The sequence below is a fragment of the Clarias gariepinus genome, chromosome 4, assembly GCF_024256425.1.
Source record: "Clarias gariepinus isolate MV-2021 ecotype Netherlands chromosome 4, CGAR_prim_01v2, whole genome shotgun sequence".
Classification (NCBI taxonomy): Eukaryota; Metazoa; Chordata; class Actinopteri; order Siluriformes; family Clariidae; genus Clarias; species Clarias gariepinus.
In genome coordinates, this window is record NC_071103.1 from 23,092,959 (window position 1) to 23,117,584 (window position 24,626).

General features: G+C 37.2%; 1 protein-coding gene and 1 long non-coding RNA gene across 2 annotated transcripts; both read right to left on the reverse strand.

The window, feature by feature from the left end:
• Positions 1-316: 316 nt before the first annotated feature.
• Positions 317-1,724, reverse strand: LOC128520919 (uncharacterized). Its single transcript, XR_008357967.1, has 3 exons — positions 1,578-1,724; positions 1,458-1,495; positions 317-1,311 (listed from the first exon to the last, which is right to left on the reverse strand). It is a non-coding gene; the product is annotated as an uncharacterized LOC128520919 (long non-coding RNA).
• Positions 1,725-2,071: 347 nt separating this feature from the next.
• On the reverse strand, positions 2,072-5,289 carry LOC128520311 (uncharacterized). The gene is made up of 4 exons (XM_053494501.1): positions 4,456-5,289; positions 3,033-3,335; positions 2,666-2,920; positions 2,072-2,307 (listed from the first exon to the last, which is right to left on the reverse strand). Exons 1-4 carry the CDS (start codon positions 4,613-4,615, stop codon positions 2,072-2,074), a joined length of 954 nt encoding a protein of 317 aa, XP_053350476.1. The 5' UTR covers positions 4,616-5,289.
• Positions 5,290-24,626: the final 19,337 nt, after the last annotated feature.

Sequence of the window (24,626 nt, forward strand, 5' to 3'; positions counted from 1 at the left end):
GTCCAAAGTAGCTACATTTAGCTTCGACCACAGCTTGGCACACTCATGGCACACTCATGACTCTCATCAGATTCACAAGGTGGTCTCCTGGTCTTCCAGGTGGTCTTAATTTGTGTTTTTTTTATTTTTTTTTTTGCCTTTTTAATGCGCTTTAGAGAATCAGTTTTCTTGTGCAGAGAAAGGGTGGGTGCATAGTCAATGGCCCTATTAGTGTTTGCTACAACTACTGTACAAATCCATACCATGACAAGAAACACTATTTTAATTACAGAGAAAAGACAGTCCATCATTAATTTAAGAAATAAAGTTCAGTCAATCAGAAAAATCTCAAGAACTTTAAATGTAGCTCCAAGTGCAGTTGCCCAAAACCACCAAACACTATGATGAAACTGGCTCTTATGATGACCACCCAGAAAAGGAAGACCAAGAGCTATTTTTGTTGCAGAAGTTAAGTTTATTAGAATGACCAGCCTCCAAAAGTGCAGATTTACACCAACTCATATTAGGGCTCATATAAATCCTTCTCGTTCAAGCTTCAGACATTTTTCAACATCAAGTGTTTAAAGGAGACTGTGTGAGTCATGCCTTCATTGTCAAATTGCAACAAAGAAACCCTTAATTTAGAAGAACAAGCGGCTTAGGTCAAGAAACACAAGGAATGGGCATTATATCAGTGGAAAACTGTCAACTGGCCTAAAGAGTCCAAATTTGTAATTTATTTTTTAATTACTACATAATTCTATATTTGTTCTGTCATGATTTCAGTGTTTTTAATAGTAATATACAATATAATGTTAAAAATATAAAAAAAATAAAGAAACAAAAAAATGAATAAATAAAGAACCATTTTACAAGATATGTCTTACAAACTTGTGACTTATACTGTACATATGTAGGCTTGATTCAACATTTAATATGCAAATATTTATTACAATTAATAACTGTGAACATAAAACATAAAATTAAATTAAGAAGTTCTGTTTTGTATCCTGTATTTTGTATTCTAAAGCAAGCAGGACAACCATATTGCAGATACCTCTTCAGCAGATAGTGAACATTATAAACTAAAAAACAACTGACATTAAAACACTATCTATGATTAATCTGTGCTGCAATAAATATTTTAATATTTAGATATAGTATATTACTGTAGTACTGATAATGTGTGGAGAGTGTATTATATAAATCCTGCTTTTTCTTCTACACTTTAACCTCACTGTACACACACTCAGTAGCAGATGTGATGGCATTCGGTTGTTGAAAGCTACCAACTTGAACAGTAGAATAAATCACATCCAACTCCATTTCCCCCTTTAGAGATAAAAAAAGCACAATTACAACTGTGTTAGTCTAATTATAAAAGAACAATCTAGTGTAATCATAGGCATTAATGTGGCTATAAAAGGAGCGGAAAAGTTAAATGATGCTCTTAAATGGTACTCTGTCATAACAGTTACCTCTGAATGTCCCTTTTCACTTCCAGTAGAGTTTCTATCTGCATAACAAAAAATGTTAAAGATTTATTATGTATAAATCTCCAACACAAATGCATTAATGATCTTGTTTATTTAAAGTACCTTGCTTCTTACATGCCCTCTGTCGTAAAACACAAAAAAATATTAGTATTAAAATTGCTGTGATGATAAAAAGAAGAGCTGCAGATATGCATATTAATACAGCTGCTGGGGGGCGGCTGCTGTACCGGTGGTCTGTAGTAGTGGATAAAACAGCATCTGTAAATAAATTCAGTTTGTATAAACAAAACATGTTAGAATTTATAAACAATTTACTTTAAACCATTTAAATCAATAATTATACTGTAAATCATTTGAAATATGCTAAACAATACAAATCAAAATATATTTAACATAAAATTCACCAAACAACTATGAATGAACTAAATGGACTAACTATAATCAACAAAAAGCAATTGCAGTGCTTAGTCAAAAAATTTTTTTTAATGTTTGTATCCAATTTTCTACCTGAGCTACAAATATTATTACGATGTTGATCTTTAAATTACTCATATTAGGTACTAAATATTTTAATTACAATATTTTAATTTCCAAGGCTATTTACATGGCTTAGCAGTAGCAGTGTCTTCCTCAAGGCTATATGTGTGTGGATCCTCACCACTACTCATTAGTCTGCAACTCAAAGGGCTATTTGGTTTATCCACTCTCCCAATAAGAGAGATATTCCATTTATCTGTTCGTACAACAGCTAAACCTTCTTCGTCTCCATCCACATCTACATCACAGTACAGCATACAGTTCTGTGGTAAAACAGTCAGTTTTACAGCTCTGACTGAAAAGTAAGTACATAAAAAATATCATGCATTAGATTTCCACACTACAGAAAAGAACCGTTTTGTGCATCACTGCAGTCCATTTTTCTTGTACATTAGATTACCATAATATCCTGTACCTGTATAGTTTGGTGGCACAGTAACAAACCATGCTGTAATTAAAGACATCTGCTAAATCAAAGTTATATGTTTTTACCAAAGTGTATTTGGTTGATTACTTTTAGAAGATAAAAACAACACACTACAGTATATAATGTGTTCATTTGTAATATTTTTGCTTTTTGCAGTGTTGCATGATGTATTTGCAAATATCTAAAATATTTTATTTAAGTAGCATAATGCTTCACTTAAACTTACCTGTAAGTACACACAGAGTCACCAAACACATTCTCTGCTGGTGTCCAGATGTCTCTCCCCAGTAACTGTACTTGCCTGCATTAGTTGGCCGAACATCCGGAATAACCAATACATTTTTATTTGTCAAATTGGGGTTTACAGAAATAGCAGTATTTTCTCCAAGCGCTTCAAATCTCCAGTCTGTATTCATAGTTAAATTGTAGAGGCAGCTGTTACTGAATTGATCACCTTCTACAATAAACTTTGTCTTTAATGCTGTAGAAAATGTATCTGTGATTAGAAAGAGTATAGCCAGAACTTTCAGTAACATAGCTTAAATTGACACTATGTTGTAAGTGCATAATATGAGGAAAGAATTTTTACCTACCCAACTGGGGTAATAAGGTTATTAGTTTGCCATCAGTACATTTCCTTTTAGATGTGCACACTTGACAAATATATGTCCCCTTGTCTAGCTCAGTGAAAGGATATATTTCCAAGGAAAAGTTGTTAACAGTCTTTTTCCTGGATGACAGAGGTTTGTTTTGGAAAACGTAGCCTGAAATCTCATGGACAATAGTCGTGAACTGATCCTCATCTTTTTTGTGCAACCACTTGCCACTTCTGCGATCACCATAAACATCACATGGTATAGTAACTTTGTTGCCTAGTTGCACATACTGAACCTGGGCTGCCAGACAATAAAGTAAAACATAAAAAGTTAGCAAATAATTAAATACTATATGATTTAAGAAACTAGGTAGAAATCACACAACCACAAATTTTGTATAGTTTTTACTCTATGAGACACTAAATTTATAACTTTATTGTTATCACGTTACAAAAAAGAGCACTTTATATAAAAGATTTCACAATCTTTGAACCAAAATGTAGCAATAATAATGTTCTGCTTCTTAATTAAATTGTGCCTCTATACAAAGCTTATGAAAGTTACTGCAAGGAGAATTTCATTAGCTTTAAAATTCATGAACACAAACTTTAAAATACTAAACAATTACTGTAAAATATTAAAAAACTCTCAAATTCATAAAACACAATTTATGGTCCAAGAATTTAAAATAGTTAATTCCTGTAATTATTATTAATGACAAACCCTTCCAAATCCTGTACAATTAAATAGCAATAGGTTAAAAGTCACCAAGCATGCAAAAACCATAGAGTGATCCATAGTACTACAATTTTCAAAAACTTATCAGTTTAAATGTAACTGTATTTGAGAACATGACAACAAATAATACAATTAGAATATAGTGATTATAAATATTTTTTTACGAACCATGTAAATTTATAAACAGGTAATAGGGGCAACAAATTTCTGGCCGATGTCTTTATTCAAATTTTTGGTTTTGTAGGCTAATTTACACAATAATGATCCTTCTCACAATTAATATAATAAATGATAATAAATACTAATTCAGTGTGTGTGTTAAATAAAATATAACTTGCATTTTTATTTACTGGTCATTTAGATTTAGGCCAATAGTAAAACAATTGTAATTATATTTGTACAGTGGAATCAATATTAATTACAATTAATTTAAGAAAAGCAAAATATTTACATATATGCAAATAATTACAATAAATACATTTACTGTCATGCAAAAAATAAACTATTAACAAAATACATTTATGCACATACTTCATAGTTCTATACAGGAGATACAGTATATACAAGGTACATTATACACTTTAGCCATGTTTCAACTTTATTGCCATGCATTGGTAGTTTGAGTCTATTTGTAATTGTGAAAACATAATAATCATTGATACAGTGGTGAAGAGTTTCTTACCATAAGTTGAAGTTACGAGACTAATAGCATTTAATCCCAAGATAACATGAATTATTCTTCTCATAGTGAAAGGTGCATGATTCACATTCAGACACAAATCACAACTGAAACTAAAGATGGTGAACACATCCAAATAAACGAATCCATTATTATAATACATAAAAATGGGTTTCAGTTGATTTTGCAAGTAAATAAAAACCCCAATTTAGGTTGGTATAATTTACTATTTAAATTAGACAATATTTGTTGGTCTGGCCTTTTCGTGAGGTATGACTATAGTGTGGGCTATATGAGTGAGATTTTTAAAGCTGTAAAACCACGCCTATGTTAAGCTTCATACTGCAAATCTGTTGTGTGACTGATGTTTGTTTATTTAGAACAAAACCAGCAATCACAAAGTTACTAGCTATAGCAGCTACATTGAACTAACTACATTTTGTAGAGAAAAAAAAGTAGGGTAATAAAGGCCCTACACATGCTGTATAATCCCAGACATGACACTAGTTTTCATTGGTGTATTTAATTAATCCTACAGTATAAAGATAAATGTGTAATATATTTAATACACATAGGTGGATGTAGAATGCATACACATTGTCACACTTATTTATACCTAGGGCAATTTCAAGTAGCTAATCCACCAACCTGTATTGGTAGGAAATTGGAGAACCCAGAGGAAACCCATATAAACATGTCTTTGTATTTTACACTGCAAATAAATGATTTCTAAATAACCAAATTAATTGACACAGAATCACAGTTTACTCATACTATGGTAAACACAAATTGTGATAGTTATTTACTTTAGATAACAAGGGAATAAATAATGAATTCTTCCTTTTAATTTTACTGTAACTTTTATATTTTAATATTAATATTTTTACAAAGTCTAAAAATATTTTAAAACATATGCATAGTTGGCTTTGACCAAATCATTTAAAGTTTAACTTGGTTAAAAGAGATATGAATGTTTGTTATTATTTGGCAGCCATTGGTAATTATTTTTTGTTTTAATAGGAGCATATAAAAAGACAAGAAATTACTCAAACATACATTTCCTGCTGATAAAGTAAAGTACATAAAATTAACCAAATGAAATACAGAGTATGGTCAACAAACGAATTTTCGATATCTTCTTTAGAAAGGCTTAGTTGAGACTATGGAAACCATCAATGTGTCTTTCATCAGGCCTGCCATTAAATTAATTATAACATCTTACATCCATATACTGTTTAATTAATGCATTACCTTATTTTTGGAATACAGTGGTATTTTCTTGCACCCTCAATCTAGTTGGCCTCTTACTAAATAATTTTTTGATCAACAACTCAAGAGCAAATGCAGCCAACATAATCATATTTGTATGTTCTAAAAAAATAAAAAATCATAGCTTTATAGGTTTCCTCTGGGGGTGAAGTGAAAGGTTGTATAAATATGTTCCACAACCCACAGTTTCAAATATTTTCCTCAACCCACTCTACACCATCAGCTTTATTCTCTAGCCAGGTTCTGAGTCACATGACAATGCAAATGAAAGTTCAGCACTCTGGCAGAAGTGTAATATTTTTTTAGTATTGAAACAAAATACAAAAAACAAATGTCCTCTTTATAGTCACTGAATAGCTTTTGTTGATGTCACCATTTTAATCAAGTCGAAGAAACAAAAGAAACTAATCACCAAATCTAACTAAAGGCTAATTTAGAAAGTAAATTATTTGAATGTGTGTTTTGCTGGTGAAAATGAATTATGAATTAGGATGAATTATGACATCAGCATAAACGTATACCGGAGTACCCAGAGGAAACCCACCAAGCACGGGGAGAATTGTGTTTTAGACCTCAATAATTCAATAGTATTTATTTATTTATTTGTTTGTTTATTTAACAGGGACAGTGCATGGCCCTCGGCCTTACCAGAATTAGCTACACGCCAAATTGCATCTGTAGTCCCCGGACAAATGTATGGCATAGGGCCTCCTTTTGTGGCCAATATAGCATCAAATCGTCTTGGGAATGACAGATACAAGTCCTGCACAGAAAACAGAGAGATTTTGAGCCATTCCCCTTGCAGAATAATGGCCAGGTCACTACGTGATGCTGGTGGAGGAAAACGTTTTCCTCGCCCCACAAAACACCCCAAAGTGGCTCAATAATATTTAGATCTCGTGACTGTGCAAGCCATGGGAGATGTTCAGCTTCACTTTCATGCTCATCAAACCACTCTGTCACCAGTCTTGCTGTGTGTATTGGTACATTATCATGTTGATACACTGCACTGCCATGAGGATACAATGTTTGAACCATTGGGTGCACATGGTCCTCCAGAATGGTTCGGTAGTTCTTGGTTCAGTTTCTAAAGTAACTGAAATTGTAAGTATTGGGCCTTGGGAATGCCATTAAATTGGAGCCCAAACCATCACTGATCCACCCACATACTTTGCTCTGTGCATGAAACAGTTTGAGTGGTACACTTTTTTGGGGCTTCTCCACATCATAACTCCCCCAGATGTGGAAAAGACAGTAAAGGTGGACTCATCAGAGAACAATACATGTTTCACATTGTCCACAGCCCAAGATTTTCGCTGCTGGCACCATTGAAACCGATGTTTGGCATTGGCATAAGTGACCAAAGATTTGGCTATAGCATCCCAGCCATGTTCATTGACCCTGTGGAGCTCCCGATAAACAGTTTTGGTGGAAACAGGAAAGTTGAGTTGCACATTTAATTCTGCAGTAAGTTAGGCAGCTGTGTTTTTTTTTTTTTTTTGGATACAATCCGGGTTAGCACCCGGACATCCCTTTCAGACAGTTTCGGCTGGCATCCACAATTACTCCTGTTGAATGTGGTTTAGCCTTCTTGGTGATATGCTGACATTACCATACCGTGGCACTTGATACATCACAAAGACTTGCTATCTTGGTCACAGATGCGCCAGCAAGACATGCACCAACAATTTGTCCTCTTTTGATATGTCACACACAATATTGTGTGCATTGCAATATTCTAAGCAAAAGTGTGCTACTACTCTGTTAATTAAACCTTTAGACTCTGCAATCAATAAAGATTGGCCACCAGGCTGGTCAAATTTAGCCATGAAACCTCCAACACTAAATTGGTCAGTGTTTTATTTTTATTTTCATAGTTTCACATAGTTCTCAAGAATCACTGATATGAGAACTCGGACAAAACATAGTTTTAATTCCAAAAAACAAACAACTACCCAATCGAATCTAAAATGGCAAACACATAGTGTACTCACAGAGAGAGAACCCTAACCCTTAGGCACCCTAACTCACAGAGAGAGAAAGAGAGGAGAAGAGGACAGAGCAGTAGAGTAGGAGAAATGGGTGTCCAACCAACTTTACGAACAGTAAGGTATAATCACCGTCACACAGTGCATAAGTGAAATGTATATTTAGTGCAGAGTGCAAGCAGGGACTCAGGCAGGACTAACTATGACAGCACAACTAAAAGAGAGAGCCGGAAGGAAACACAGACATGAGGGCTCTCTGAGATGTAAAGAGGCCAATCACTTTTCCGTTAACAAACCCAGGGAGTGGGTAGTAACTAGGTAAATTTTGTAAGAAATTATAGTCTGACCCGACACAGACTTCACTCCTAAACGTGTATTAAAGAATACCTTTTCACCATATGAATTATTACAGAAGCGTTTCTCTCGGATCTCCAAGTAAATATCATCAGAGTGACATTTTATCACTTATGATCTTCAACGTTGTCTTCATTTTTCAAATTAACTTTTTTTTAAAAAGCGGGGAAAGGTAAGAAAGTGTTTGTTTTTTTCATTATCTATGCTGTTTTTGCCAGGGAAACCCCTCGATTAAAAAAATCTAAAAAAGAAATTTAAAGGAAATTTAAGAGTTTTTACTCAGTATTACCAGGAGGAGTCCTTAAGCCTATTCTATAAAATTCTCTTTAGATTCGGACCAAAATGACCAAAATTGTTGTTTCCAACGTAACTGAAGCAAATTTACCACTTTCTAAAGTAACTAAAACCTGCCGTTAGTTCGTTATAATTTCTGATTCTAAAGTAAGTGGGTCAACCCGATGCAGTGTGGTGGCAGAATTGTATTAGATAATTTGTTTCTAAGGGAACTGAAACAAAGTTGCATGTTTCTAAAGTAAGTGAAGCAAAGTGTTTAAGTTTCTAAAGTAACTGAAACTTGGTGTTGGTCTGATGTTATTCTGTTAAGATTCTAAAGTAAGTGAATTAAACCGACAGTGTGGTGGCAGAGTTGTATTAGATCGTTTGTTTCTAATGTAATTGAAACTGGTTTGTGGAGTTCTAAATTCTAAAGTTACTGAATTTGACCCGACGCAGTGTGGTCTCAAAATTAAGATAGTGAGCCTGACGCACTGTGGTTCTGTGTAAATTTAAAACATTAACCCGATGTTGTGTGGTTTTGCTCGATGTATTGTGGCAAGTGTTTTAAATAAGAAATGTTGTTTTATGTACGACGTACGGTGGCTAGAAAGAAAGAATAAGAATGACATAAACACCCGACGTAGTGTGGTTTTGTCCGACATATTGTGACAGTGTTTTTGTCTTTCTTTACCTGTTTAAGATTTTAAAAGTAAAAAAAGTCTTCCATGCAAGGTCGGTTTTGTTTTTGGGGTTCGTGATTTTGGCGAGTGAGATCAGAGCCGACCCTGCTAAAATAAGGGCGGTAGCTGATTGGCCAACCCCTGACTCTCTGAAGGCACTGCAGCGGTTCTTGGGGTTCGCCAACTTTTCTCGGTGCTTCATCCGGAACTTCAGTCAGATGGCTGCACCCTTAACAGCACTCACCTCTCCAAAGGTACTGTTCAAATGGAGTAATGAGGCCCAGGAGGCCTTTGATAAATTAAAGTCCTGGTTTGTCTCTGCTCCTGTCTACTCCAGATCCTGAATGACAGTTTATTGTTGAGGTGGATGCTTCTGATGTCGGAGTTGGTGCGGTTCTGTCACAACGCTCTCGGGATGGGAAAGTGCATCCGTGCGATTTTTTCTCACACCGCCTGAGCTCCACTGTGACATAGGTAACCGGGAGTTGTTGGCAGTCAGACTGGCTTTGGGTGAGTGGCGTCACTAGCGCAGTCCAACCGTTCGTGGTCTGGACTGACCACAAAAATTTAGAATACATCAATTCGGCCAGGAGACTAAATTCTAGACAGGCCCACTGGTCCCTTTTCTTTAGCTGCTTTAATTTTACCCTCTCCTACAGGCCTGGGTCCAAAAACACAAAACCGGACTCCCTTTCTTGCCAGTTTGAGACCTCCAAGAAGGAGGCCTCTATCCTGCCTAAAGGCGTGGTGGTGGCTGCTCTTTTATGGGATGTCGAGAGAGAGGTTCAGGAGGCCCTGCGTAAGTGCTGTATACCCAGAGGGGTTCCAGCGGGCAAGTTGTATGTGACACTGCGCTCCAAAGTCATCCAGTGGGGTCACTCATCTAAACTAGTTTGTCAGCCAGGAGTTCGGAGATTGCTGGCCTCCATCCGTCAGCGATTTTGGTGGCCCACCATGACCAAGCATGTCAGGCAATTCGTGGCAGCTTGCTTAGTGTGCGCCCAGAACAAAAGTTCATCTTTGCCTCCCATTGGTCTGCTTCGCCCATTACCCATCTTCGCCCGCCCGTGGTCACATCTAGCTCTCATTTTGTCACTGGCCTCGCCGAGTCAAGGGGCAACACCGTCATTCTCACGGTGGTGGATCGCTTCTCTAAAGCAGCCCACTTTATCCCTCTTCCCAATCTCCCCTCGGCCATAGAGACTGCTCAGGTGGTGGTTGACCAAGTATTCCGGATTCATGGTCTTCCGGTTGACGTGGTCTCGGGCCCACATTTCATCTCTCGATTTTGGAAGGAATTTTGCAGACAGATCGGGGCCTCAACGAGTCTGTCATCTGGATTCCATCCCCAGACCAATGGGCAGTCTGAGCGGGCCAACCAGGATTTGGAATGTTTTCTCTGCTGCCTGGCATCCCACAATCCGACCTCCTGGTGTCAACAGCTGTCCTGGGTGGAGTATGCCCAGTATATTATGTATGCAGAGTATACTCTACCAGTTTCTGCCACAGGTATGTCGCCATTTCAGTGTTCTGTTGGCTATCAACCACCTCTGTTCCCTTCACAGGAACTCGAAGCGGCGGTTCCGTCTGCCTTGGCTTTTGTTTAATGCTGCCGGCGCACCTGGAGAAAAGCTAAGGAGGCCTTGGCCCGGCTAGTATACAAAACGAAGCTGCGGCCAATCGCCACCGGACTCCTGCCCCTAAATATGTTTGTGGTCAAAGGTTATGGCTTTCTATCCAAGGACTTGCCAAGGAGGTATCCTCACGCAAATTGGCTCCCAAGGCCCATACCGGATCACAAAGGTCTTGAACCCAGTGGCAATTCGGCTCAAGCTTCCTTCCACGCTTGGTCGGGTACACCCAGTATTTCACGTTTCTAGGGTTAAACCTGTGTATTCCTCCCCTCTTGTTTCTTCTGCTCCGACCCCCCCTTCCCCCCGTCTAGTGGATGGCTTCCCAGTATACACTGTAAGGAGGTTGCTAGATGTCCGTCGCATGGGTTTTCACTGCTTAGTGGACTGGGAGGGCTATGATCCACAGAAAAGAAGTTGGATTCCGGCCCGGGACGTTCTGGATCGGGCGCTGGTCGAGGACCTCTGTGTCTACTGTCAAACCCCTGGTCTGATCTTTAAGATTTTCATTTACTTTCTCTCTCCCCTCGTATTTTGTGTTGTTTACATGTCTATTTAAACACTTGCTATATAAGCGTTTGTTTTGTACGGAAGCTCATTGCATTCACAAAAGAAAAAAAAAATCACGGGACTTACGTCATAATTATGACTTAATATCTCATAATTATGACTTACTATCTCATAATTATGACTTACTAACTCATAATTATGAGATAATATCTCATAATTATGACTTACTATCTCATAATTATGAGATAATATCTCATAATTATGACTTACTATCTCATAATTATGAGATCCTGATCTCATAATTATGACTTATTATCTCATAATTATGAGATCCTGATCTCATAATTATGACTTATTATCTCATAATTATGAGATAATATCTAATAATTTTGACTTATTATCTCATAATTATGAGATAATATCTCATAATTATGACTTATTATCTCATAATTATGACTTATTATCTCATAATTATGAGATCCTGATACTGGTATGATACTGGTATTAATGTCATTAGGTAATTTGGATGATATTATCATTAGTATGTCAACACTCACAGGTATCTAAAGTGCTTATGACTGTTCAGGAAGAAAAGCACATTCTGTCCTTCTCGAAGTGGCTCTCTTCATTCAGGAGCAGCTAAACCTGTAACGATGCGGGTCTTACAAGGGGCAGAACAACGCATAAATACCAATATTCTGAACGGGCATGTCCGCAGAAAAGAAAGACAAACAGACAGAAAAGTGGGCTGCTTAGAGACAGAGGCAAAGCCCCAGCCTCTCCCTGTCTGAGACGCCGGCGAGAATGAGAGAGAGAGAGGGAGCGGCACGCATCAGTCCAGCACGCGCACTCAGATTAAGTACAGTATGAAAGTACAAAAAAAGACACAAACCCCCCTCTCTCTCTTATAAATCCTCGCTAAGGGCGAACGTTTTTTTAGTTTAACGAGCACCGTCCGTTCTCGCGTAGACGGCGGGGCTCTGTTCATTTTGTGTTTTCAGTTTTAATTTTGTTTCCTTTTAAGTTCCTAATTAACAATCCCCCGCTATGTCCAAACGATAAGGTCTTCCCGTGTGTATCATAAGCACTCTCACAACAACTCCTATTTCATTCATCCCCTCTAAAGCCCAGCGTAAGGGCTCTTATACACATCATAACATTTCGTGGTGCAGCTCTCCATACCGCCCCACGTAACAAAACCAATATGAAATGCTTCATGGATACAAAATCATCCATTTAAAATGCATCCAAGCTGGCTTTGTGGTATCTCAGAGAATCATCTGGCACCTATTAAAAATTCTGGATCCTCGTTTACGAGCAAAAGGATGCGGTAACTTTCGTTTCCGATGTCATGCGCTAAAATGCCCCCTTTCACAAACTGCCTCCCCTTATCTCATAATTATGAGATAGTAAGTCATAATTATGAGATAATTATCTCATAATTATGAGATATTAAGTCATAATTATGAGATAATTATCTCATAATTATGAGATAATATCTCATAATTATGAGATACTAAGTCATAATTATGACATAAGTCCCGTGATTTTTTTTTTCTTTTGTGAATGCAATGAGCTTCCGTAGTTTTGATCGTTCGCCATGTGCCCGTGTCTCTGTGACATCACCACCATCCCTCCCACTTCCTCTTTATTATATCTATCAAGATGATTTCACTCACTCGTTCCCCCTCGTTTTCGTTGTAATCATTCACCCTATTTATTCCCTCCTGTCTGTTGTCCTGTGTCAGATCGTTGTTCCATGTCGCCAGCAGTCTGCCCGTTTTGTGTCCTGTTTAGTTCGTTACATATTTTCGCTCCAAGCCAGTATTCTCCGGGTTTTTTTTGTTTCACCTTTCTTTTCCCCCCTCTCTTTCAGTTTTTGTCCTTTTGCATCCAGACTGGGTCCTGTTATTTCTTAGTTTGCGCTGTTCTGCAGTTTCCCGTCCCGAGGCCGGCCTGTCCCCGCTCTTCTTCGTGGCCGTGCAGTTTAGAGGATTTCAGTCCCATCACCCTCTGCTGTTCACTAAGGGAATTGCAGCCACGTATCTTTTCCTCTTCGGAGTGGTTTTTGTTGTGTTTTTTCCCTTTTGAGATTTTGGCGCTCCTGTGTCTTCGTCTAAAGCAGTGGTTCTCAAACATTTTCTGTCATTCCCCACTTAAGGGGGTGGGCGAATTTTCAAGCCCCACTTGTCAACAAAATGATAACGAAAACGACCAAGTGTATTTTTTATTGAAATATCAATTTCTAAACCAATAAGATCAAATAACGGCAAGTTCAAAACAGATAAAATACACGTGCAATTGTTATAACAGGCTTACTTCGTCACTTATCTAGAGCTTTCTTTCAAAGAAGTCGAGTGGCTTATTAACGTGACTGGGGTGTGTTGTCTCTAAGTGTCTTCCTACTTCGTTGGGTCTCATGCTATCTGCTGCCAGCGGTTTAAGACACAAAACACACACAGGTCTCTCCTCTGCCCTCACCATCCCCACCATGAATCCAAGCGCAACATAGGCTTCATCATAGGCTTTTTGGTTGATTAGGCTGATAGTGCTGAATCACCTGCTTTTTTGTGGTCCATGTAACAAATGTATCCATTGATGTTATTATGCTCACTAAATACAGTACGCTACTGACCCGGTGTTATGCTTTAAAATGCCCCCCTCGCCACGAATTGCCTCCCCTACATAATCTTTTTCAAATAATATATTAGAACATAAATTCATAGGTTTATGGTTTACAAATTACAAATTATAACAAATGAATTTAATTATAAAATAAGCAATATAAAAAATGTTGTACAGGGGAAAAATATATAAATTATATATATTTTTTTAATATACAACATGTATATTTTTATATTGCTTATTTTATAATAAAAATCGTTTCCTATAATTTTTCACCACAAACAATATTTATTTAGTGCAATTTGTGATAAACAATTTGTTATTTGTACATTGACAAACCCCTACAAAATAAATGTGCCATAAAATAATCATTTTTGGGGATTTGTATTAATCGTCTCGACGGCTGTCACGTGCCTAGGGTTAATTATAATAGTAATAATATATTTGGTAATAATAAACCTTTGAATGTATGTCCTAATATAATATTTGATAGAGATTACGTGGGTATGTGTTGGGGGGGTGAGTTTGGGCAATCCGTGGCAGGGGGGCACTTTAGCTTATAACACCTGTTTGTGTCCGCGGTAAAGTTAGTTTGATATTCGCATCTCCGAATTCAATAGCTGCGTAAATAAACCCGTGAATAAGATACCCAGATATATTTCCTCTCTACATTGTCTTTCAGCTACATCCGCCTTAAATTATACAAGTTTAAAAGCATAAACACCATTATTATCTACGGCGCAACGAGTGATTTAGGGATCATCACAAAATGCCGCACACCAACAAAAAGCGTAGAACGATATTGATTTTCCCTTCTGTTCAGCGCCTGAAGGATCAAAAAGCAACTTTGTTGCCACACTGGAAACTAGAAATGCCAGACTAGTACTGCCTGATAAAATATTAATGTTTAACAAAAATACAGAAACATCAGCATACACATAGGAATAAATAAAATTACATACATAATACCGAATGTTTCCTTATATATATTGTTCCTCTGCAATTAACATGCCGACGTTAAACCGTTATTGTTGAACTATGGTTCCACTTTTTCTCTAAAGTTATTTTAATTTACTTGTATGAATGATCCATTTCTTTGCACATGATTGTTTAGTTTCAAATGTCCGATGTTTATTGTCAATAAAGAAAAGCATGAATTATAATAGGTACTTTCCTATTATTTTCCACTAATTCCCTCCCGTTCATTGCGCCCCACCTGTCATGCCTGTATTCCCCACTAGTGGGGCGCGCCCCACACTTTGAGAACCACTGGTCTAAAGAGAACAGTTCAGTTTGTTTATTTTTGTTTTGTTTTGGTCTTTTGTTTTTTTCTGTTTTTGCCTGATTCAAAGCACCTCTCCAACAAAAAGTAATAAAATGAAAAACATTGCAGTAGACCTGCATTTGTGTCCGTTCTGATTCCGTGACAGTTAATGCTTATGAAAAAGCTTACCTAGTTATTTGATTCAGTAATACATGGAGGTTTAAAAGTTTGGACGTAAACGTTCACTTTTAATCTGGATAAAGTAAATAACAGATGCATAGACTAGACCTTTTGAATAATTGTTGTATTTTGATACAGTTTAAACGGTTTTTCAAAATGGAAGCAATTACTGTCAAATACATCGCTAAGCATGGTTTACAGGGAATGTTTGATGGAATAGAGATGGTTACTGATAAACCGTAGGAGTGGGCTAAGTTTAAGACTTACTCTAAAATTCAACAAAAAAGGGAAAATGCGCTTCAAGCTGTTCGAGCTGAGAAAAGCAACAATAAAAAATTGGTACGTTAGTAACTGATTTTTGAAAATGTCAGACTTGCCGGACAATAGTGAGGAGTGTTGGGAAAGAGACTCTCACTCATCTAATCAGTACTCAGATTGTACAAGTAGATATCCTATGGCACCAATCCATGCTACTACAACTATGCGTTTTAATGTAGGAGAGGAGGAACCAATGACCATTACTATGGTCAGAGGGTTTAATCCAAATGAATTAGAAGCAGTTATCAAAAATATTGGAAAATTTTACCCAGCCAAACCAGATCCTTTAGACATCTTGAGAAATTTGGAGGAATATGCTGAAGTTTACTAATTTACAGATTGACAGGCATTACTTGCAGTCTTAGGAATGATATTAATTGGGATAGAATAAACGAGATGCACATGAGAAAAGGGAACACCCAGCAGCATTTTGTAAACGATTGTTGGAGACATTTAAAACGTGCATATATTAATTACAATGATGTCAGCTTTGATGACTATTTTGACTAACAAGTGTGAGCCACTTACCCGTCCATCTGTGACAATGCTTCTGACACCTCATTCTGACTATAGTGACATTATTGGCAAAATGACACAGTTTTATAACAATAATGCTAATGCTAGGAGACCCTATCCTGTGTTGGTAATCAATGTTAAAAACCCATATTAGAACAGTGCTTGTAAGATCTCAAGACAAGATTGTCATTGTCGCAATGCAGCTTTACACAATCAAAAGAATTATTTACAGTAAGTTCGTATAGAATGTGAATGTGTATGAATTAAAATGGTCAGATAGTATGGAATAAGATCACTGTCAAAAATATTCGTGCATTAAAAAACGATTTGTGTGTGATCCCAAAATCTACAGCCACGACAGCTTACAGATATGAGATTTTATGTGTTTGTTACAATACAACTTTGAAATATACGACTCTGACTGTTTACAGACACAAAACTCATTTTTACAACTCCTCTGTTACACGGACGAATTGCGAAAGTACGCCCACGAATGCCTGATTGTTAAACCACTGTCAAAAATACGTCATCAAGGCCACATGCACAGGCATTACTATACGAGGGAAGAGGAATCGATTCGCGTATGCGCCCTGCCACCGTTTTAAAATCTTATCTACCATTGTTAAAACATCTCTGTAATTTTACTTCTCTTAAACATGTCCAAATCTGTGAAAAAAGAAAGCTTACCTGGGCCGATGAGAGAGCGCTCGGCTGCTGAACTGGCATTTTGGCGCCAGTGAATTAAAACAGTGGCGGGGAGCATGCGCCGAATCGTTTCCTCTTCCCTTGGACAGTAATGCCTGTGCTAAAGCTGTCGTGGCCATAGATTTTGGAATCCAACTCAGACAAAAGACAGAATTACACACAAATCTTTTTTTTACGCACGAATATTTTTGACAGTGATCTTATTCTATAAGATAGTCCCTGATGAGCAAGCCGAGGGCAACAGTGGCAAGGAAAAACTTCCTGAAATGGCAATAGAAAGAAACCTTGAGAGGAACTGGACTCAACAGGGAACCCATCCTGGGTGAAACAGAGAGCAGGAATTGATCTGCATTGATACTGTGTGTTAGGTGGCAGGCAGTTCAGTATAACAGTTGATGTTGATGCTAATATGGAGTCCAAGTAGTTATTGGAGGCTCAGTTAGACTCGTAGGAAATTACAGTCCTGAACTATCGAGCAACTGCAGCCAAAGTCAAGTCCTCAGAGAAATAGCTGTCAACATCAGTCGAGGCCAGAATTATCTTCATGGTAGAGTAAAACCGTCCCCAGACACCGGACGCATCCCAAAGATCAAGAAGAGTCACGAGGATGGGTCAGACAAGGCCAGAGGGCAGACAGTGTAAGTCTGGATCAATGGCAGCTCAGGAACGACATGTGTAGCTTGACAGAGAAAGGAAAAGAGAAAGAGAGGAGGGGAAAGAGAACAGGAGAGGGGAGAGCAGAAGAGGGGAGATAACAATTAGGTATGGTCACAGTCACATAATGCATAATGTAAACGTACTGTATATTTAGTGTAGAGTGCAAGCAGGGACCTCGGCAGGACTAACTATTACTAATAGGGAAAGCCAGAAGGATACACAGACATGAGGGCTCACTGAGATGTAAAGCAACCTCATTGTCAGCAACAAACCTAAGTGATCAATGAGAGTGGGGAAGACAGCATCTAAACATACCAGTTCACTATAGTACTCTAGGTCCATGAATCCCCCAGATCTGCTCCTTTACCTAAGGCAAATCTATTTACCAAAATGCTTGATTAAATAAATAGGTTTTTAGCTTAGACTTAAACACTGAGACTGTGGCTGGGACCCAAACACAATTTGGAAGCCTATTCCATAACTTTTGGCCTTTGTAAGAAAAAGCTCTGCCCCCTGCTGTAGTTTTCATAATACGCGGTACTGACAAGCAGCCTGCATCCTTTGATCCAAGTAGGTGTGGCGGATCTAGCAGTTCACTCAGATACTGCAGCGCGAGACCATTTAATGCTTTATATGTCAAAAGTAATATTTTAAAATAAATGCACAATTTCTAGAGCATGTAAGCTTTCTCTCAAGGAAACAAGTAAAAATATTTACTTAAATGAGTTGCAGGCAGCAGTCTAAAGACTGAGTAAGAAAAATGAGGAAATGCGTTCTCACAGAGAGAAACGGAACTCACAAGTTAAATCTTTTTAACATAGGGATCTCAGGCCTCCATTATACTTGTAGCACCTCAGTCACTAGACAAACATGGTAGATCAATCGTAAATATTGATGTTGGAGGCGGATGCAATGATTGGTTAGAAGATTCTGGTGCTTCATTAACAACTCTTCACTCGGAAGACCTGATACAACACAACAAAAATACAGTAATGCTAAAAGGGTTTGATGGAATAATTTCTTTTGCATCACAGAAAGAAGATCTGTCCTTTTAAATTGGCCAAGACAAATACATAGACAAGGCATGGCCCAGAAGGACTGGTGATGGTTGCTGTATTTTAGGTTCAGACATCATGACGAACCATGGCTATATAATTGATTATGGCATCAGTTGTATTCAGCGTAATCCAAAAAGTGAAGATAAGATTGTGTGCAGATTTCTGAAGTAGATGCAGTACATGCAATAAGGAAGTCAGAGGATTATGATTTGAATACACGGTTAAAAGTGAATGATTCAGAATTGTCGGAACTGTAGGATCAAAACAGAGATGACTTTGCAAGATCTAAACATGATGGTGATTGCGTTGATACTAGTGTGATGGAAGTAAAAACTCAGGGACCTGATCCACCGTCTCTTACACAGTACAGTTATCTGAAAGGAGGTAAATCCCTACAACTTACTGTAGATTCCTTACTAGAGAAGGGTGTCTTAGAACTTGTTTTTCTCCATCAATAACTCCAATTTGGTCTGTCCACAAACCAGACAATTCTTGGAGATTATGTATAGACTACAGGGAGCTTAACAAATGTACACAGATGTGTGCACCCATAGTAGTCTCCACCCCCAATGTATTAGCATCTCTTTTACCATAGGCTAGGTCTTACTCGGCTCTTGATTTATCTAATAGCTTGTAGTCAATCCCTCTCCATCCAGAATGTCCGTTACTCAAATTCAGGGATATTTTAGTATCGGTTACACTAAAAAGATTGCGGAATGATCTGCGGATAATTCAGTGACCACTATAGAATGTTCCCGCTGGCTGTGATGGTTCTCGAATGCCACTACCAACTGTAAAAAATTGTAGTATCGACACAGACCTCACTCCTAAACGTGTATTAGAGGCATGCCCACTGTATTTACCATATGATTTAATTATCACAGAAGTGTTTCTCCCAGATCTCCCTAACAAGTAAATATCATCAAAGTGACATTTTATCACTTATAGCGTGGAAGCGGCAGTGGGCCATCGAGAACCATACTAGGATCAAAAGGACGTGTGACTTTTTAGGTCTAATTAGAAAGTTGAGAACAGAAGGTTCTCTTTCCATTGTTTTATCTACTGTATTGTACATTTAAAGTGAATTCTCATTTACATGAAGAGCAAGAAGGTTTGTGTAAAATGGTATAAAGGTTCAGAAATAGCTCAGTATTCAGTTTTGACTCCACTGAATCCAGAATGCTGTTTATATTCTTTTACTGGTATGCTGTAATAAACTTCATCTTCGTGAAGATCTTCAATGTCCTCTTTATTTCTTTTTACAATTTATTCTGTTACATTTACTTGAGTAACTTTTTTTAAAGTACTCCTATGAGTAGTTTTACTGCACCATACTTTTTACTTTTACTTGAGTAGATTTGTAAAGAAGAAACGCTACTCTTCCTCTGCTCCATTCGGACGCAGCAACAATAATCACATGACTCTGTTCGATTAATCAGCGGCAATAACAATAACCACATGTAGTCAGACGGCATAGTCATCCTCGTTGAGATGCTGCAGTAGCTGGAGTTTGTAAGGGTGGCTAATATCTGCCAAAGGGATGTTCGACTAATGCCACTCTCCAGTGACATGCGGCGCGTGCTACGCTGTGGGCTCTTGCTGAATGAAGCTAGGACAGCCACTGATAATTCTTCATTAGTGACAGTTTTCATGCGTCCACATTTTGGCAAATCCAACACTGAACCAGTTTCACGAAATTTAGCAAGCAGTTTGCTAACTGTAGCATGGGAGATGGGTGGTCTCCTAAGGTGTCTTGCATTAAAATCTGCTGCAATGACCCAGTTACTGCGTTCACCAGACATCAACACAATTTCTATCCGCTCCTCACGTGTTAACCTCTGTGACCTGTCAGTGGATGTAAACAAAGAGAAACTTGTAAATAACTAATGAAAGAATAAAGTTACGTTAAAACCAAGCACACCATTGTTTTTCTTGTGAAATTCCCAATAGGTTTGATGTGTCACATGACCCTCTTCCTATTGCAAAAACAAAAGTTGGATCCAAAATGGCCGACTTCAAAATGGCTACCATGGTTACCACCCATCTTAAAAAGTTTTCCCCCTCACATATACTAATGTACCACAAACAGGAAGTTAATATCACCAACCATTCCCATTTTATTAAAGTGTATGCATATAAATGGCCCACCCTATATATATATATATATATATATATATATATATATATATGTGTGTGTGTGTGTGTGTGTGTGTATATATATATATATATATATATATATATATATATATATATATATATATATATCATTCCTGTTTCCTTTCTTGTGTTGTTACCTTCCTCACTGGTGCCTGGTTGTGACATTTCCCTCGAATCTTGAGTCTCTATCATGGACATCTTCGTCTACTTATTACAACCTTATCAACCGAAAATGCTTTTTTATTCAAACGTCCTTGCTGGAGTGTGTGACGTGACGTCATGTGCAGGTGTGATGGATCGCATACCAACCAATAGGGTGTCGGAATGGTATGTTCATACTTCTCATCCAACCACAATCAAATTCGCTCCATCCGGATGGCACGAATTATCCGGATGGGTTTTTTTTTTGTTGTTTTTTGAATGACAAGCTGAAAAAAAATAGGAGTAACGAGGCTATTTTTAAAATTTAAGGAGGAGAAAGTACAAATAACTGAGTGAAAATGTAAGGAGTAGAAGTAAAAAGTCGGCTGAAAAATAATTACTCCAGTAAAGTATAGATACACAAAATTTCTACTTAAGTAAGGTAACGAAGTATTTGTACTTTGTTACTTGACACCTCTGGTTCTAACTGCATGTGGTCCTATGACTAGAACTTCTGTCTTATCAGGATTAATCAGAAGGAAGTTTATTAACCTTCAGTCTTTTATGTCCTGCACACATTGCTCAACTTTAGTAAGCTGTTTTTTCTCATCTGGTTTTGCTGAGATGTATAACTGTGTGTCATCAGCATAACAATAAAAAAAAACTAATTCAATGCTTACGAATTATGTTACCAAGAGGAAGCATGTAAAGGGAAAAAAGCAGCGGGCCTAAAACTGAACCCTGTGGAACACCAAACTACACTTGAGAACATGCAGAATAGTCACTTTAAATCTACAGAGCAAGCAGCATCAAGCTCCGTGAAGATGGTCTTGTAGCCTTTACTCCTGAGACACTTATCTTCTTAGCTTTCTGTGGTCAATGTTCAGTGTGGTAACACCATGATACAAAACAGTACAGTGACTACTTTTTACCCTTTAAATAGGCAAACTGACTGATTACAAGTTTAAAGACACCTGTGATGCTAATTACAGGACACAGTTCAATGTAACATATCCCTATGGTGAAAATATTGTCAATCTTTTCTAGGGGTACCATCATTTTTGTCCAGGCCAGTTTCATTACTCACTTACTCACTCAAAGTCTATACCGTTTCATTCTGTATACAGGGTCGCAGGAGGACCTAGAGCTTATCCCAGAAGACTTCGGGCACGAGCCGTGGTACACCCTGAATAGGGTGCGAATTCATCGCAGGCCAGTTTCATTAGTTTTTTTTTAAATGCTTCTGTTGGAACACAATTCAAAATCAATGTTTAATTTTCATTAGTTAATTTTCAGTACATTTGCGTTTATTATTACTTTTCAAGTTATTATATTTCAGTGACCAAGTGAGTTTTTCTCTAATGGAAGGGTACCAACCTATGTGTGACCTTGTGAATCTGCGATTTCATGTCTTTTCATATCATAATGACATAATCTTTCACTTAAGTCTGCATGACTACAGCTACAGAAGAGCATGCAAAATTCCACACAACCATACAGGTACAGTATATGTTAATGCAATTGGTCAGATTGTTGAAGGCTGCAATCAGTGTAATTTATTAAAATCTGGATTTGGATCTTGCAGATAAAGTCATAAGACAGAGAAGATAAACTTTAAATGAAAAATATAAAGGATAATGCTCAGCTGAAGAAATACTTAGACTTTCTGTAAATTCTTCTATGCGCTCAGGTATGTCATCACCTGCACCTTCTTGTTTCTTTTTCATCTTCACTGAGGAATGGGCAAAAATATGCATTTGCTATTTAATGGCAGAGCTACCTATTGTAAAGCACTGAGCTGCTGAAGGGCCACTGTTTTTCCTGGGCTTCAACAGTAAACCAAATAATCTTTGTATCTAGGCTAATGTTGCTGCAGTCCACATAATGTAACACACACACACACACACACAGCAACATAGACTGTTTTCTCCTAGCGATAAGACTGAACACTAGGCCACTCTTTATATAGAATTTGAGACAAATTATAATAATAATTGTAATTTTCTTCTTCTTCTTCTTCCTTGATGCACTGGCCACAATTGTATGAGGAAGAAGTATATACTAGTATGTGGTATATTGTCAATATACCAGGTTTGTATCAGTTCTCATATTTGTAGTTTTATATTTGTGGTTAATGAATGTTGATTTTAATTATATGCTTTATCATAAATAGTTATCATCTGGGAGAAAGTGTGTTCCTTTTTTATTGTGTAGGATGAGCATTAGCTGGGCTAATTAAACAAAGACAAAGATGGACACTTTTATGTTTGTGGGAGATTAAACTGTCAGTGGTATCTCCTGGATCTTCTACAGTTTGGCCTGCAATCCTGGGCAGAAATTGGCATTTCATTTTCATTATAATATTGATAATGTTGCATATTTTAATAGTACACTTATACAGTGGACCCTTGGATTGTTAAACGGGCGAGGTCTTGATATACAGTACTGTACATATATACAGTGGACCCTTGGATTGTTAAACAAGCAAGGTCTTGATATACTGTATTGTAGTACGTATACGCTTTGTCTACTGCACACGTAAAAAAATATATATATATTATTTTGTTTCCAAGTAGAGTGACTGTTCTTTAGTAACTGTACTGCAACAATGGCCCCTGTGCATAAAAAAAGTTTAAATGGCTGTAGTGTGGGAGATTAATCTGTTTAATGATAATGCAACGTCCCATTTCTGTGAGATCCTCAAGGCAAAATCAATTGTCATAGAGAGGTTCCTTGTTAAAGTAGAAACTCTGTCAGAGAGAAGTGTTTCCATTAGTGTGTGTGTGTGTGTGTGTGTGTGTGTGTTTTCTTACTTCTTCTATCGTCTAACACCAGTCATGATTTTTTTCTTTATATTTTGTATGAATTATTTTTATATGAATAAAATTTGGCTGTGGAACAAATCATCAGTTTCCGTTATTTCTTATGGGGAAATTCACTTTGATATACGAGTGCTTTGATATACTCAAAATAATCAGTTTATGTTTTTTTTCCCCCTTGCATGTATTGGTGAGATGAACAGTTTTCTTTATTTTTTTTGTGAAGTGCTGACTTCTCCTAAATTTAAAATATAACTATTATTATTTAGAGTGTATATTTAAAGGAAATTACAACATCACAACACATCAAAATAATCAAAAATAACATCATGAAGTATTTGCAGAGCTTTAATAACTCAAATAAAACAAAAAGCAAATAATTTGTAAACAAATGTAAGCAATGCTAACTAACATTAAGAAATCAGTATTTGGTGGAATACAGTAACTCTGAGTTGCAATTACAGCTTTCATGCGTTTTGGCATGCTCTTCACCAGTTTTTCACATTGCTGTTGGGTAACTTTATTTATACCACTCTTTTTCTGGAGTAAATTGCAGTGGTCTATGTCTATATATATTAATATATATTTGACAGGGAAATGTAATAAGAAAAAAAATGGTAGCAGTTATAGATTATCTGTTCATATTAGTATCAGTATCTGATGTTGCTTTTATTAAGCTGATGAATCTCAGACAGTCCATATTTAGCATACTGTTTCTTCTCTTCTCTTTGGGTCTCTAACTCACTGTATGAATTTTAGGGAGGACCTCAGTAAAATACAATACACTACAATGTGCATTAACAAATGCCTGCGTATGTACCCCTCTGTTCTGGATACAGGACGAATGTTGAGCAAATCAATAACTGTTTTTGATAGAAAACGTACCTTGCTCTTGCAAGGTCTGCTCTTGCAGGTACGTTAACTCTATTCTTAATAATATGGCCTCAGAGAACTAAAGTTTAAACATTTTAAATCTGAAATGTTGCCTTGTAGACATTTTAGTAGATTCAATTGAGTTTTGCAAGT

Coding starts and splice junctions, on each gene's coding strand:
- LOC128520311 (XM_053494501.1), bottom strand. CDS start 4,615: ATGTATTATAATAATGGATTCGTTTATTTGGATGTGTTCACCATCTTT. Junction 3,336..4,455: donor TCTCGTAACTTCAACTTATG/GTAAGAAACTCT, acceptor ATTGTCTGGCAG/CCCAGGTTCAGTATGTGCAA. Junction 2,921..3,032: donor AACCTTATTACCCCAGTTGG/GTAGGTAAAAAT, acceptor CATTTTCTACAG/CATTAAAGACAAAGTTTATT.